Below are 15,339 nucleotides of genomic sequence, written 5' to 3' on the forward strand. Positions count from 1 at the left end.
CGTCCCGCGTGCAAACGAACATAGCAGTCAGCAGGTTGTGCTGCCGCTTAAAATGCGACAGGGCAACGACACAGGCATTGGCTGTGCAAGGGGCAGCACAGCGCGCATGAAGCCACCAGATCTCTGAGCTCGCCCTTAACGTTTGCACCCACCACAGATTACCTCCAAGATACGGCGCGCGGGCCACGCGTGCGCACAGCCATAGGCAGCTATGGCCTCGCTAGAGAAGGAAGGAGATGTGCGCTTTATCACGTGGCATCCTTACTAGGCGCTCGGAAAGACTACCCGCATGGCGCCACCATCTTTCTGGCTCACCTTCGCGCGCTTTCCTTCGCACCCACGTCATACGGCGCGCGGTGCGCCATAGGATCTTACTGGGATATCAGGGTGATGAAGAACATTCGCCTGCAGTGGCCAAAAGTTTTAACGCGATAGCGTTAAGGAGCTCGTGTCGCAGAAAAGCCGGTGTCGTCGGCGTCGGTGTCGGCGTTTGCGGCGTTGACCGTGAGCGATAAATCACGGCAGGCGCTTCATAAATAAAAAGCAACATCCAAGATTGGCCCGGTGGGAATCGAACCAGGGTCTCCGGAGTGTGAGACGGAGACGCTACCACTCAGCCACGAGTTCGATGCTTCCAAGCGGTGCAAACGCGCCTCTAGTGAATGCGGTGTTGCCTTCCAAACGAGCCGTGGAAAGTTATACTGCGGTGTATATCGGTAATTATGAACATGTAACGTACAGAAGTCACAATTACACGAGTTGCGAAGTGCGTTTCCGCTGCATTTCTTCTGCGCTTTCCGCACACGCAGAGCCATCTTGCGGCAAACACAGAAGACCCCCTCCTCTCAATGTACGGCGCTGCCCCGACAGGAGGCGCGCCGCGCGCGCATTGGGACCGCTGCCAGGCGCGTCGCGGGACTCCCTCTCCCCTGACGACGCTTCGCCGTGCTCCCGGTTTAGATTACTATCTATCTCTCTGCCCGTGCCGATCACGACGTTTGGCTGGCGTAGATCGTTTCCCCTCCGAGACACCGAGTTCTTTGGTTCGTTTCGTTCGCTCAGGCGCACGTTTCGTTGCCGCGCCGAACGCTGCGTTGCTCAACGCTCACCGCGTGATAGGTGGGCGCTAAGTCCGATGCGGGGCGCATCGTAAGTGATTGCTGTGCCGTAGCGCATTGTCTTATACCCCTTGGCGGGTCGACGGGAACGCTGTCGCGTCCCACTCTTGAAGGCGAAGCTTAAGCGTCCTCCAATTTTTTCTATCACAACAATAAATAAAAACTTACTGCAATTAAACTCAAATAAAACAAGTACTCGAAAGTGCTTTCCCTAGAATTCCCATTCGCTGGGGAGCTTCGTTTTTAGAGCTCTCGTACTCCCCGAAGAAGGGCGTTCACTCAGTCCGATACAAGTAAGAACACCATTATTTAAAGTTAATTTACTGTGTGGGAAAATAAGAGAGCTCTTTAAGATGGCGTACGGTGGCTTTCGTATTGGTCGTATTGAAGATGGCGTATTGGACGCGTTCGAGCACTCTATAGAGCGCTCCAGCGGCAGGCTTTACATTCGGTTGGTCGAAGTTGTCCGCTCGGAGCGAGTTCTCCTGGTCCACTGAGAGCGCAGCGCTCCGGTTTAGGGCATCGCAGTCTCTCTCACCTTCGAGCTGGGATCACGACTTGCGTGTGACAAAATGTCAGTCACGTGGTTCCGCTCACTGTTCGGGGGCAGCTGAAAACTCAACTTCGCAGGCTTTCTCTGCCTACAACGTAGAGGGGGATGCACATCGTTGCGAACCAAGTTTGCGCGACGTAGAAATCACTTCAACGTGGCATTAAACTTGTTACTCGTTAGAGGCAACAGCTGTTGCTTCCCTGAGTGTTCCAATTGCCTTAAGCATTCATTTATGAAAAGCGAGCAGTTGAAAGAGCATCAGAAGGAAGGCAGAAACGTGCATCGATCCCCCATGTTGCTTGTGTAAGCGAAAGGCTTGGTAAATTTTTTTGGATATTACGGTATCTGGGTAGCGCATACCCCAACAAGGAAAGTGATCACACAAGTCGTACCCTTGTGAGGACGCGTGGGGAGCAGAAGTTTAGATTCGTCTACAATATTCCATGTAAAGAGTGGGATGCTGCCTACGATGGCACATTTGGGAATTTTAAATGGCACATGAGGCAACTCGAAAATGACGTTGCGGGACACACTGTCTCGAATGCCCTGTCAGACTTAGCTGCCAACTCTGTCGCTTATTTCGCAAGGTTTACGAATTCGGGCTCGTTTTACGATTTTATCAATCTTGCGTCAATAATTAATAAAAAATGAGCTTTGTTTACGAAAAAGCTGTGCATCGTTCGTCGTGGACATACCGTTCGATGTCGCTGCTTGGTGGAAAGAAGCAAAATGTGTACCTGTATCGATCAAGTGTATGCAGACAAGTTCCTAGAAGAGGCGAAATGGCCAAGAATAAATCCGCTGAAAAAGTCGCTGTGATCTAAAAGCAATAGGCTTTTCAATTTTTTTTCTGTTGTAAGTAAAGTGTGCATGTATCCTATAAAGGACGTGTGCTTAGGCTAATCTTTAAAACAAAATGTTTCCTATGCCCCACTCTCCTACTCTCCGTGCCATCTCCGCGGCATCTTACGAATTTTATGGTTGACAAGTTTCCAGGTATGCTATCAGATCACTGAGAAACAACGGGATATCGGATTGACAGTGACTCAGCATTTGTAAGCGCTACCGAAAAATGCCTGTCATCACGCCTGCTACTACACTCGCTGCGCTTACAAATCACACCGCACGAGCGAGGAGCAAATCTGCCCTGACGTCTATGCACACTCACTGCACCATCTTTTCTGTACTTAAGCGCTTGCCATAATTTTCAATAAGCATTGTCTATAAGGCAGCTGTACTGGCCCTGAAGCGTCGAATAGTTTTTTATATTTATAGGTCGCTATAACGTAAAACTATTCCAAACTTTTCTATTCCAATTTTGCAATCAGCTCTCCGCGATTGGTCAAAAACTTTTTTGGTCCACCCTCACTTGATCTGTCTGTCACGCGACGTCACGAAAACCACGATAACTCCCCATCTGATATGATTATGCATATACACACTGATTATGAATAGTCTGACCGAATAAAATAAAAATTGTTATTTGTGATTCGAAGCCTTTTCGCCATTAGCCCTCGGCTATTGATCAAAAGTTTTCGGGCTGCACCCACTTCACCTGCCTGTCACGCAACGTCGCAAAACGGCAAAAACTCACCGCGTCAAAGTGACATGTGTGCGTTAAAGATCCATTCATATGCCGAACAAAACTGAATTTTCTTCTGAATAGCGGCAGGCTGCCCCGTTCCAAAAGGAATAAAAGATCGCTGCCGCCGATCGCTCAGGCACTGGCTACTTGCATCTGCCGGAGAGCATGAGTTCATTTGCGTATAATAAAACATGTTGCGTGGCCATGTGACGTTTTAGAGCACTTTCGGCGCACGTTTATGACTTCATTCTGCCAACTCTTCTTTGCTTAAGATCCGTTTCAGCGTCATTATTAAGCTTCCGTTGCACGGCGCTGCGGTTTTAAACAAGCCACCTCAACCTAACTGAGAGAAAGCGAACCAGTCGCAGACGCCAGCACCACCCTCTTCATCCGGTTATCGATATTCAGTGCAGTGGCTCGGCCCATCAAATCTCCCTCCACTTGACCGTTTTGCCGAGCGGCAGTGAACTCCCCTCCCGCTCTACTGCCCCGCTGCACCGACAAGCGATGCTCGCCGACTAGGGCCACCGTCCCACCGGTGGCCGGCACCGACCCTGCGACGGCCTACAGGGCAAGCTCTCGACGTGGAAGACGTGGTGTCTCTTGAGGCATCTGATCGACCCGCTGAGTAGCAAAACTGCGACCAATCGCAACCTCACCAAAGTACTGAACACGTACAAGGCAGACGGTTGCAGGCTCCTGGAAGACCTGAAGGCCAAGTACCTAAAGACAGAGAAGGGCCAGTACCCGGTGCCCGAGAGGTACGAAGGACCCGACAACGAAGAACTGGACCGGCCGTTTACCATGATGGAGCTGTGGACAGCTATAGATGACAGTAACAAGAGAAGTGCACCCGGCAGGGACGCCATAACTTACTCGGTAACATGAGCGGTACAGCGGCCCGCGGCCTCCTAGAGCACATTAACGAAGCCTGGGAGAGCTCGCAGTTGCCGAAGGAATGGAAGGACGCCGAGGTCCGCTTCATTCCAAAGCCCGGCAAAGCCCTCACGATAGACAACATGCGGCCCATCTCCCTCACATCCTGCGTGGGGAAGGTGATGGAGCGCATGGTCCTTCGCCGGTTGCAAAAGCACCTCGAAGAAACGGATCAGATGCCAGAAACGATGTATGGCTTCAGGCAACATCTCAGCACCCAAGACGTAATGATCCAACTTCACGAACTGGTCGTCAAGCCGGCAACGAGGCATGCGCCGCGCGGGATACTCGCCCTCGACCTGAAGGGAGCGTTTGACAACGTGTCCCACGCGAGCGTGTTGCAGAATCTAAACAAAACCCGGTGTGGCAGAAAGACATTCGGCTACATAAAAGATTTTCTGTCAAACCGAACGGCGACCATCAGGATAGGGGAGGAGAAGTCGGACCCTGTCGAGCTCGGCGATAGGGGCACCCCTCAGGGATCGGTCTTGTCGCCCCTGCTCTTCAATCTGGCCCTGCTGCCCCTGCCCGGTCTACTCAAGCAAATCGAAGGCGTGGACCACGCGTTCTACGCCGACGATATTACGCTGTGGACGGCCCGAGCCGGATCCGATGCCTGGATGGAGGAAGTCTTGCAGCGGGCGGCAACGACCGTGCACGAGTACGCAAAGTCGTGCGGACTGAGCTGCGCTCCCCAGAAATCAGAGCTGCTCATGATCCAACCGGGAAAAACCAAGAAGGAGCTGCCGCCGAACGTGATTATCACGATCGCCGGAACGACCATCAAGCCAACACAGCAGATTAGGATTCTCGGCCTACTACTTCAGAGCGACGGAAAGGCACAGGCCGCCATCACAAAGATCAAGACTACATCCGAACAGATACTTGGTATGATTCGGAGGGTATCAAACAGAAACCGAGGCCTTAAAGAGGACGATGCCATGCGCCTGGTACGCGCGTTCGTCGTGTCGCGGGTTACCTACTCCGCCCCGTATCTCCAGCTGACGAAGGCGAATAGGAACACCCTAAACACGATGCTTCGTAAGGCAACGAAACAAGCACTGGGCATACCCATATACTCATCCACGCAAAAACTGCTAGACATGGGGGCCCACAACACGGTGGAGGAGCTCATCGAAGCCCACCTCTCTAATCACTCTAATCAGAGAATCCGGCTCAGTCACACGGAACACGGACGAGCCGTCCTACGCAAGATAGGATGGCAGATCGAGCCAGTACCCATCAAGACGGCCCTTCCAGAAGACTGGAAAATGATAATTCAGACAAAACCCCTTCCCCGGAACATGACGCCAGGCAAGGACGATGAGAGGCGCACCGGCGAGCCAAAGCCCTAGCCCGTAAGCTAGAAGAGAACCCCAGGGTCCTCTACGCGGACGCCTCGCTCCGAAAACACAGTGACCGTGCAGCCGTGGTGGTTACTTCAAAGGAGAGGCTGATCGTCAGCGCGTCCCTAAAGACAACAGACCCCGCAGTTGCCGAAGAAGCGGCCGTAGCCCTCGCACTCGCACAGCCGAGCGTGGGCACCGTAGTCACCGACTCAAAGACAGCCTACAGAAGCTTCCGCAGGGGGGTAATCTCCTCCGCGACCCGAGCCATTCTAGCCAAGCACAAGCCTCCGGGAAGAGCCATAGAGCTCATGTGGGTCCCGGCTCACTCGCAGGTAGCAGGCAACATCATCGCCGACTACCATGCCCGAGAAATGTCAATCCGGGCCGAGCACGAGCCGGAAGAGCTACCGCACCCGGTTACCAGCTTTCGCGACATTACCCGGATGTACCGAGAAGAAAGGTGCAGGCTGCCAGAACCGCACCCCAAACTCACCAGGCAACAACAGACGATCCTGCGTCGAGCGCAGGCGGGATCGCTTGCGCATCCCGTACTGATGAACCGCATGTACCCTGCGGAATACGATATGCTCTGTCCTTTTTGCAGAAGAGAAAAGGGCACCCTGCCGCACGTCTTGGCAGAGTGCACAGAACTCAAGACCCCCCCTCCTCCCCTTCCCACCAACACCCCCAATCCCCAACCCCTTGAGCGATGGGAGACCTTGTTATCCAGCCCCGCCCTACCGATTCAGCTCGCACTGACGGACAGGGGCCAGGAGCTGCTGGAAACATATGGGTCCCGTAACTAGGGAACCACCCCGTCTGGTGCCTGCGTGCACCACCGATTTATTTCGGGCCCAGTGAATGTTGCTTCATCATCATCATCCCTCCACTTGAGCGTGCTCCTTACCTAAGACAAGCCGCTCAGTGTAGCAAATGTTATTCGTTTTTCAAGCAAACAAAAGTGGCCTCCTATGAACGAGGGGAGCCTTTGATTGGTCTGTTCAGACAACCCTGCGGGTCACCGCCCGATGTTTGCGTCGGCGGTTGCGCAAATTTGACGTCGGGAGATACGAATAAAAACATATTGGAATAGTTTTACGTTATACGGCCCCTTGTTCAGTGAGGTGAATTTAGAGAGGTAAGCCAAAATGTTTAATTATCCAGCGTTGAACGGAAGCCCGTCTGGTGAGGAAAGAACGCACATGAATTCACGTGTATTCATTTATGTTCTTTCTTCGCCAGACGAGTTTCCGTTGAACGCTGCAGAATGAAACATCTAGGTTTACCTCTGTGAATGGTCGCCACATTGTGAGTTGCAATTTTAGTTGCAAGTTTTGTGTAGCGCATTGGTAAAAGAGGCTGCTGAGCCTAATAGAAGTACCGATTAGTACGTAATGCTTAAACGCGGGTAAGCGTTATTTGCAGATTTATCAATAGAAAACTTAAATAGAATGCTTGCTCTCCTATAATCATTCGATAACACCTCTCCGTCATTATCCAGCATAGTTTCTTTTTCTGTTGGATAGTTTTTTTTTACTTGCACTTGCATTTTATATTCAATTATATCCTAAACCGTTGTCGTAAGGAAACCATCGGGACACAAAGTAGGTCTAAACAATATTTTGTTAAACGCGCCTGGAACCAAAACGAGCCATAGCGACGAAAGCCCAACAGCGCGGAACATTCTGAATCGTGATTGGTAGTGGCGAGATGAAAGTGGCAAAATATGCTAATGTCCACAGCGATGTCTATATGCTATCATTATATGAAACAGTTAGCTCCGAGGAGCTGCCGTTATAAGGCGGAGTGACTTTCACAGTGCTCTTTGCTTGTGCAAGTTGATGCGCAGAAAATGGGATTATCGTTGATGCTGCAGCTCCTTGTGCCGCACTTTCTTCATGGTTGTCCCATGCAGGCATCCAGCTTAGTGCTCCCTACTGAGCTGAGCGCGGCACCACTCTACATGACATTATCTGGTCTCAGGCACATGAACTGAAGTGTACAAAAGTTTCCAGTAAAGCGATACCTGGATAAGATGGTTTCGTTATGACGAGGGTTCACTGTACGCGTCTAAGCATGCGTAGTACACGTAATTAATACGCGTACTCAGTAACAACTTGATTAGAGGCGAGCTGAATCATTTTGAATGCACGTCGAAGGAGCATATGCAGTTCATTGCAACAAATGTGCATGCACTGCAATATTTCTGTCAGGTTGTGAAAACTTTAAGGACCAAGAAAGAGAAATCGTAAAGGCGTGCTTTGTCGGAAAAGGAAAAGATAAGTGTGTCGGCACTGCGTCATTTAACTTCCGAAGAAGGGAAGTCATTTATGGATAAACACCTTTGCCTGTTTGTGACCGCGCGCATGCCTGTCGAATGGCATAGATCTCTCTTTTTGTTTTGTCTTCGACATGACTATAAATCGTTGGTGCTTCTTGCGATAAAGTTTACTAGCCGGCAGTCATCGCTTTAGCCCTCTTGTATACGTTATTGCTGTTGTCCCATCTAGTCGCTTCAATATACACATACTGGTGGCAGTACCATTGTAGCTGCGCAAAATTTCATCCGTGTTCAGCACCCATCGTTCGTTCCCTTACGTTTTCCTCCCTCCTCGGGGAAGCGTGCATTCAATATGTTAGCATTAAGCGTGTCAAAGTGGAAAAAGTCCATGTATTAGGAACTGCGGGAAGCCACTCGCGTGGTAGAGGTAGAGAGAGTTGGGAAAGCTTAGCAAAGCGCATATATATATATATATATATATATATATATATATATATATATATATATATATATATATATATATATATATATATATATATATATATATATATATATATATATATATATATATATATATATATATATATTGCCACTGACGGTCATCCTCGCCGCACCACCGCCATTTGCACTTTACTCCTTAAAGAGGCGTGGTGTGTGTTGACTGCGCTCCTAAACAACACTTCGCAAGGCGGTGAACGCGATTTCATCATGGATCCGGGCCATCAAAGCGGTGCGACGTAATGCCTGACGCATTTCTCTGGCATCTACGGCTATATTGCCGACAAATGAAGATATAATTTTTAGGCAGATTCGCTGACAGCTAAATGTATCCGATGGGAACATGCACTGATCCTTATTCCTGAGAAACACGGGCAGGAACTATGAGTAGCGCAAGCGTTTTGCAATCTCCGGGTGTTTCTTTCAGTGCCCTCGGCGAACTGGAGGTGTTGGTTCAAGAGCGCTCGACAAAAGTTCACCTGGACAACATGTTCAGTCGTAAACTCTACCACTTCGGCTTTGTGAACACCGCCTTCTACTATTTCAATTTTGACAAGCTCGAATCTATGCTGAACGTGCTCAAGGTAAGCGACTGTCTACGCATTCTCTGAAAATTTCGCTCAGCCTAAATTACGCATGCACTTGCGTGTAACTGTTGTCTACGTGTACTCTTTGTAGCTTGGGTCTTTCTTTTTCATTTTGCTGTCGTAAGTTCAGTCGCCAGTCACAGAGTGTAGTGCTAATACTTTTGGTTACTGCTACAAAATCTGTCAATGATACACTGCCCGCAGAATGTTTGTCCTTCCTTTCGTTCTGCTGTAGAACAGCCGACCTTTAATGGTACAAAAGAAAATTTAATATTGGATGCCATATTTGATCGCTGGCAACTCTTGCGTGCCCTTAGAGCACATTGTTGTAGACAGTGCTCATCTTTCTGCCGAGTGAACTGTACCACTCTCATCGGTGTGGGTGACCATCCCTTTAGTTTTTGGAACAACCTAATAGTTAATAGGTTCTACTGCTAGAATATCACTACTTGTAAATAGTATGAAAGAAGGGCGTGCGGAAACTGTTGCTGTGTTGTAATACTCAAGAAAAACTGCATATATATTCGAGCCATATTATATTTTAAAATGTAGTGTTTACTTGTTCCAGGTATATTCTCTATAAAAAGAGGCTCACACTCACGTTTATGCTGCTGCAGTTGCAGCACAAATGGGGGTAATTATTGGGCAAACAAGAGATGCCTAATGTGGACAAGCGCTAGGCGATGGGACACGAGAAGATTGCGGCACAACGTGGTGCTTAACTAACAACAGTATCAAAACAGACCAGGAAAAGGTGACAAAAGAAATCCGAAAGTCTCATTACAAACGGCCTATACATGTGCAACAGAGCAAGTGTTATTGAAGTCACGGCGGTCGACCTTTAGTCCCATTGAGCGAGCAATAGCCGACAGTTATTTGTTAGACGAGCCTGACAGAAAGATTGATTACACATTTGTCATATCAGCTTGTCAACTGCGTGGGTTTCTACATCTTCCTTCTTAGTTGGTCACAGTTGGTAGCCACCGCTCCGTTTTTTTTTTTTTCTAGATAAAGGTTTGTACTCAGGCAAACGTAACAAGAAAGAAGTATATGCTCATTGTAATTGTGCTCTTTCAGGCCGTCACTTAGGCAACGCCTGGTCTTACCTACGTAGGACGGGCCACGTGATAAGGAGATGGAGGTCTGTTGGCTAAGCTCTAAAATACTGAACCGCTTTTTACTAAAACTGATATGGCACGACGCATGCGCTGCACAGTAGCCTGGAGCCACTTGAGTAGGACTGAAATCCGGGCGAGTTGATATAGGTTCAAGGCTGCAGAAGCGTGACTAGACAAGCGGTAAAAAAGAAAAGAAAAAAGGAACACCACATGGCGCAGACTCTCAAGCGACGTTAATGAAAGGAAAAAGAACAAATAGAAGGAATCACAGCCATTAGCAGCCTGTGTGCATCGCCTCGTCTTTGTCGTACCAGCCTCCTCCATACCGCTTCCCTCCTTGTCTCTGTCATCCCCACGAACCCCTTCCCCAGCGTGAAGTAACAGGTTAACACCGTTGCAACTAGGGCATGGTGATGCTTTAACTTGGATAAGATTTTTAGCGCCTACCGACGAGGAAAGAAGGAAGACGTCGACAACCTGACTGTATTGTCAACGTCTTCATTCTGTCTTCGTCAGCTGGTGCTAAAAATGCCAGCACGTTAGAGTTTCACAACTTCATCCGACCTATCAATATTTTTCTCCTTAACTTTTCATTCCCTCTTTAAATAATTCAAAATACAGCATGCAAATTCACCAAGAAAAACAGCGCATCTAAGCCGACATATGCAATGCAGCATTTTTTGTGTAAAGCACACAAAGTTTAGTTAATTTGCTTAGCGCTCTTTACTGCCCTTGGAACATGCCCAGCAAACACCGCGCGAAAGCTGATGCGTGTACCGAAGCATGGCCCGCTGGAAACATACGCAGGAAAACATGACAAAGCTTTATCTTCTAATGAGCTATCTTTCATTGACTGGTAGTGTGTCCTCTATTACGATTAGTCGACGCTTCCTCTTGCTAATTAACCGTTTTTGAACATAAGGCGAAGTTCTTAGTATGATTTGGCGAACAATGTATGGGGGATCCTTCCCTGGGCCATGGCCGTATCAGATCGAACATGTCGCGACTGTACATCACTCAGTGCGCCGCCACTTCTGTGGTTCGAAAGCTGTAAGGAGCTCTTCTCTCCGTCACTGATTATTCCGCGTACACGCGAAGCACTTAATGCAGTGCATAATTGAGAAGTTGCTACAGATTGTCGCGATGCTACCTCTGTTGCAGTGCGTTTTCCCGATTTTGACCTTGCAGCCGACGCTTTAGAAAAGTGCATTTGTCTCGTCTCGAGCCTCATCTTCCATCGTCATTAAATTGCGGTGGCGTTCGCTTTCCTTTATGTGCATCTTTCTGCACTTTGTTATCACCTTATTTTTTATCATTTCATTGTCTTCGGACAACGGGGTCTGTGACGAGCAGCACTATGGCACCAGCTTGGCATGCACAGCGAAAGAAATGGCAAATAAAACTCGCCAATAGATAGTTTAGCACAGCCTTGTCTGCTTCCCGTTCCACTCGCATACACCCGCTCCGCCGCAGAGGTTGAACAGTGTGATGATGTGCGCGAACTCGCCGTGGTCTAATCATGCAGGACACCTCGCTATAGTCTGCAGTGCCGCGCGAGCATTGTGTGCAGTGAAGACGGCGGCGTCAACGTGCCACGTGGTTTTCGGCTCGAGTGCGTCGAGCATCGCACGAAAAACAAAATGTTAGGAAAAATCTACAATCGAAGGAGTGGACTGTAGACTAGACAGAAGAGGACAGGAACTAGAGCGCCTTGGGCACGTCGGTGGTTCAGAGCAGAGAATATGGCTAGGGCGCATATAGGTGGGAGCTTGTCGGGTAATTGAACACGGGCTCACGAGGCGTCTACCTAGCCAGCTGGGCTCTTTCCCATTTGGCCTGTCGTCTCCCGACAACGACGTGACACGAACCGTGCGAGAATGGCGACTTGGGTGCGGAGGCGCGCGCTTTACGGGTGCCTGGACCTGCGCTCCCGAAGTCTTCCACCCGGAGCAACGCATCTTTCCGACGACCTGTGGCGTCTCTTCCACTGTCGGAAGGAGCGGGCAGCGTTTCGACAGATGTACAGCTGCAGGACTCGGCGATCCTAAATTGTCTTCATAGCACAGATCTTTTACAAAAGAAACTTAGACCCAACAAACTTTTTTTCTTCCAAAGAGTTTATTTTTGAGAACTATCCTGGCCTTTTAATTGGCAATTTCCATAAATCTAGACGGCGTTGAGCCGAAATGATTTGAGCCTATTAATTATGTTGCATGCTCCGTGTTTTTGCTTGAATTCTGTTACCCCTTTGGTGAACTGACGTTGAGATTTTCTCTCAGCACTGTTTGGTGTTTGTGAATTGGAAGTGTAGTTTTGGTGTTTGCTAATTTGCAGGTGGCTTTGTTCATTCTGGCACCGAGGCAACACCTCGGGTGTCAAAACAATGCACGCAACAATCATTACAAACGGAAAACGAATAAATTTTAGCAGAGCGTTCACGCGTTTGGCGAGCACGCGTCGCATACTGTGTCACTTGGTGGTAGCAGATGAGACTACACCAAGATGTACATAGCATTTTCAAGGGCATCAGTGCTAAGCTGTGATTTTTTTATTGCAATGTTTTTACCGACTGATGGCGGTATTCTTCCTTTCTTCATTTATTTATTTCTTTCTTTCTTTCTTTCTTTCTTTCTTTCTTTCTTTCTTTCTTTCTTTCTTTCTTTCTTTCTTTCTTTCTTTCTTTACTTGCAAACGTGGCTGGTGTATTCTCACACAAAGGTGCGACTCGCGTGGCTGCACCGAGCCGGATGCGCTTGATGTGCCACTTGTGCATTCGAGAACAAATCGTCGTGCTCACAACTGTGCTTTTGGCCCCGAATTAATGCCCTCACCTCGTTTCCTTAGGCACGATGTCAACGATGCAAAGCATTTTCCGAGCAGATCAGCCGACCTGCGGCAGTGCCGGCAGCCATTTTGTTTTTCCTTTCGTCTCGCTCACGAACTGGCGGCTGAGCGCTTGGCGCGTGCGCACAGGCGCCTCCGTTCACTGGCTCAGCGCAGCGGGGCACAGGAGACGGTCTGCTAAAAATGTCTAACGTACATCAGCTCGTCTACCATTAGAAGCTAGACTGATTCCGCGTCTTATATTTGACAAGTATGAAGCACTCTCAAAGATTCACGCATATAACCCCTTATTAGGTTGGCGTATAGCCGCCATGTTCACAAAAGCACATTTACAACAAACAACCCTTTGGTGACGTTTTGTGGAATCAACGGCAGAGTGACGAAACCAAAAGTAAAAGAAAGGCAAAAAGAAACAGATTGTTCGTATATCTCTTGTCTCGTACACTTCTTGGCCTGTTGTCTGGACTGTTCACCATTGTGCCAGCTTACCCAGTGCGCTAATATCAGAAATGACCCAAGTTAAAAAAAAAGGGGGTTGTAACGTTTCTTTGTCGAAGAGCAACAAGTAAATCATAATACCGTTACCATCGCCTTCATCACTATGCAACGGTCACTATACCATTGTGATTGCCGTGTTATCGTCATCGTCCTACCGTCACCTTCCAATAGTCACCACGTACAGTCTCCATTCTGATGATCATAATGATGAAATGTATTGGCTTCCCCTTTAAAAACGGGGCAGTGACAAGTAGTCACCTAGCCTGCTTGAGCTATCCAGGTATGCCAGACATGTTTTTCAGTCTAGCATTATGTTTTCATTTCCTTAATACTTTTTCTCTTGCGTAAAACTTGTACAGGTAGCTTGAACCGTTACCTATGCTTGTAAGGGATTCGGTTCTACAAATATGTTTCCTGATTTTTTTCCACCTGTACTGTAAACGTATGTTGCTTATCTCTACTGCTGACCGGTTAATGTTTCCATTCACTTTAAATCCCAGCGCTTCTATAAGGTGTAGATTACGTACGAGTCTCACCGGGTGGATACCTTCGCATTCCATTAGAACGGGCTCAGTTGCCTCCAATATGTGTTTGTCCTTAGACAAATAGCTGAAGCTTCAACTAGCAAGGCACTGCCCTTAAAATTTATTTCTTGCCAATCTTGTAAATCGTCATGGTCTTATGCGGGCAGGCTGTGCCACCCGGCGACGCTTTGCGGAGACGTAAATTATGGTAAATAGTGAGGTGGGGGGGGGGGGGGGGGGGTTGCAAGCTGCTTCGTTTAGCATTTATTCCAACGGTGCGCGGGTTACGCGTAGTTTTTTTACTGGCCATGGAATGAGCTCCATAAACCTCAGTGTATATTTTTTGAAGTGATACTTCACCGGTAGAAAACTAGCGCACATTTATGACAAAGCTTTACGGTGACTAATGGTTGAACTTAGCAATAATTCACATCGCAAAATGTGAGAATAAGTACCAGTGCTGGGATAATTTAATGAAACCGCAATGGCTTCTACCTAAGAGACAACCTTGAAGACATACTTTGCCTGCGGAATATTCTGCGTGCTTACTAATGTATGGCGTGGGGCACCATGTCCTAAAGCGACGTTTTCCTGCCTTTTCAGAAAGTCTCTGACCTGATGGACGACAGGAGAAGTCCCACGAGACCCATCTACACCGTAATTGCGGTCGCTCTGATCTCCACCGGCTGGGTCGACGCAGCAGTGAGCGAATTCAGGTTTGCACTTCGTTTTAAGCTCAATAAAAATGAATGAATGTTTTGATTCTGTTACATTTGTCAACCGTGAGCTATGCACCAAGATGTCGCTTGCAGCACCAACTGTGTCTTAGCGTCAATATTCTTCTGTAAAGTTAGTGCAGCAGTGAATGCGGTGCTTAATAGGGACAATAATCAGCCGGTGATCACAGGTCATAACACTTAATTTGTAGCTTTCCTTTACGGCGCCAGTTGTGCCCCCAGTGTTGCTTTGGGCCATCGTATTAGAATCACTTGTCAAAAGACTTGTCGGTACTGTCCAGTTTGATGTTGTTGTTTTTTTTTTAATTTCTTCGAGATGCTAAAAAAAATTCCTCCTTACCGACAAACATTAAACTAGACTCGAGTAAGCGTGTCGCTCAGGTGCCGTTGTTCGCCGCAGGAAGACATTCACGCCGGATGCTCTAGTGTCGGTGGGACACTACTTCAGCGAGGACAAGAACTTCATGGGATGCCTGGCCGTGCCTCCCACGCTCCTAGACGTGCCGCCGAGCGATGACTACTACTACAGCTTGGTACGTGCGCCATGGCAAACCACGTTCACCCGCCGTGGTTGCTCAGTGGCTATGGTGTTGGGCTGCTGAGCACGAGGTCGCGGGATCGAATCCCGGCCACGGCGGCCGCATTTCGATGGGGGCGAAATGCGAAAACACCCGTGTACTTAGATTTAGGTGCACGTTAAAGAACCCCGGA

At 48.5% G+C, this 15,339-nt stretch overlaps 1 protein-coding gene across 7 annotated transcripts in view; it reads left to right on the top strand.

The window, feature by feature from the left end:
- LOC135913307 (uncharacterized) overlaps positions 1–15,339 on the top strand; it is a 568,389-nt gene that overhangs the window by 539,093 nt on the left and 13,957 nt on the right. For all 7 annotated transcript variants that reach the window (XM_070541258.1, XM_065445900.2, XM_065445902.2 and 4 more), the window contains 3 exons: positions 8,748–8,904; positions 14,495–14,607; positions 15,029–15,161. In XM_070541258.1, coding sequence (XP_070397359.1) covers positions 8,748–8,904; positions 14,495–14,607; positions 15,029–15,161 — 403 coding nt within the window. The remainder of the gene's footprint in view (positions 1–8,747; positions 8,905–14,494; positions 14,608–15,028; positions 15,162–15,339) is intronic.

Source organism: Dermacentor albipictus, chromosome 6, assembly GCF_038994185.2.
Source record: "Dermacentor albipictus isolate Rhodes 1998 colony chromosome 6, USDA_Dalb.pri_finalv2, whole genome shotgun sequence".
NCBI classification, from domain to species: Eukaryota; Metazoa; Arthropoda; class Arachnida; order Ixodida; family Ixodidae; genus Dermacentor; species Dermacentor albipictus.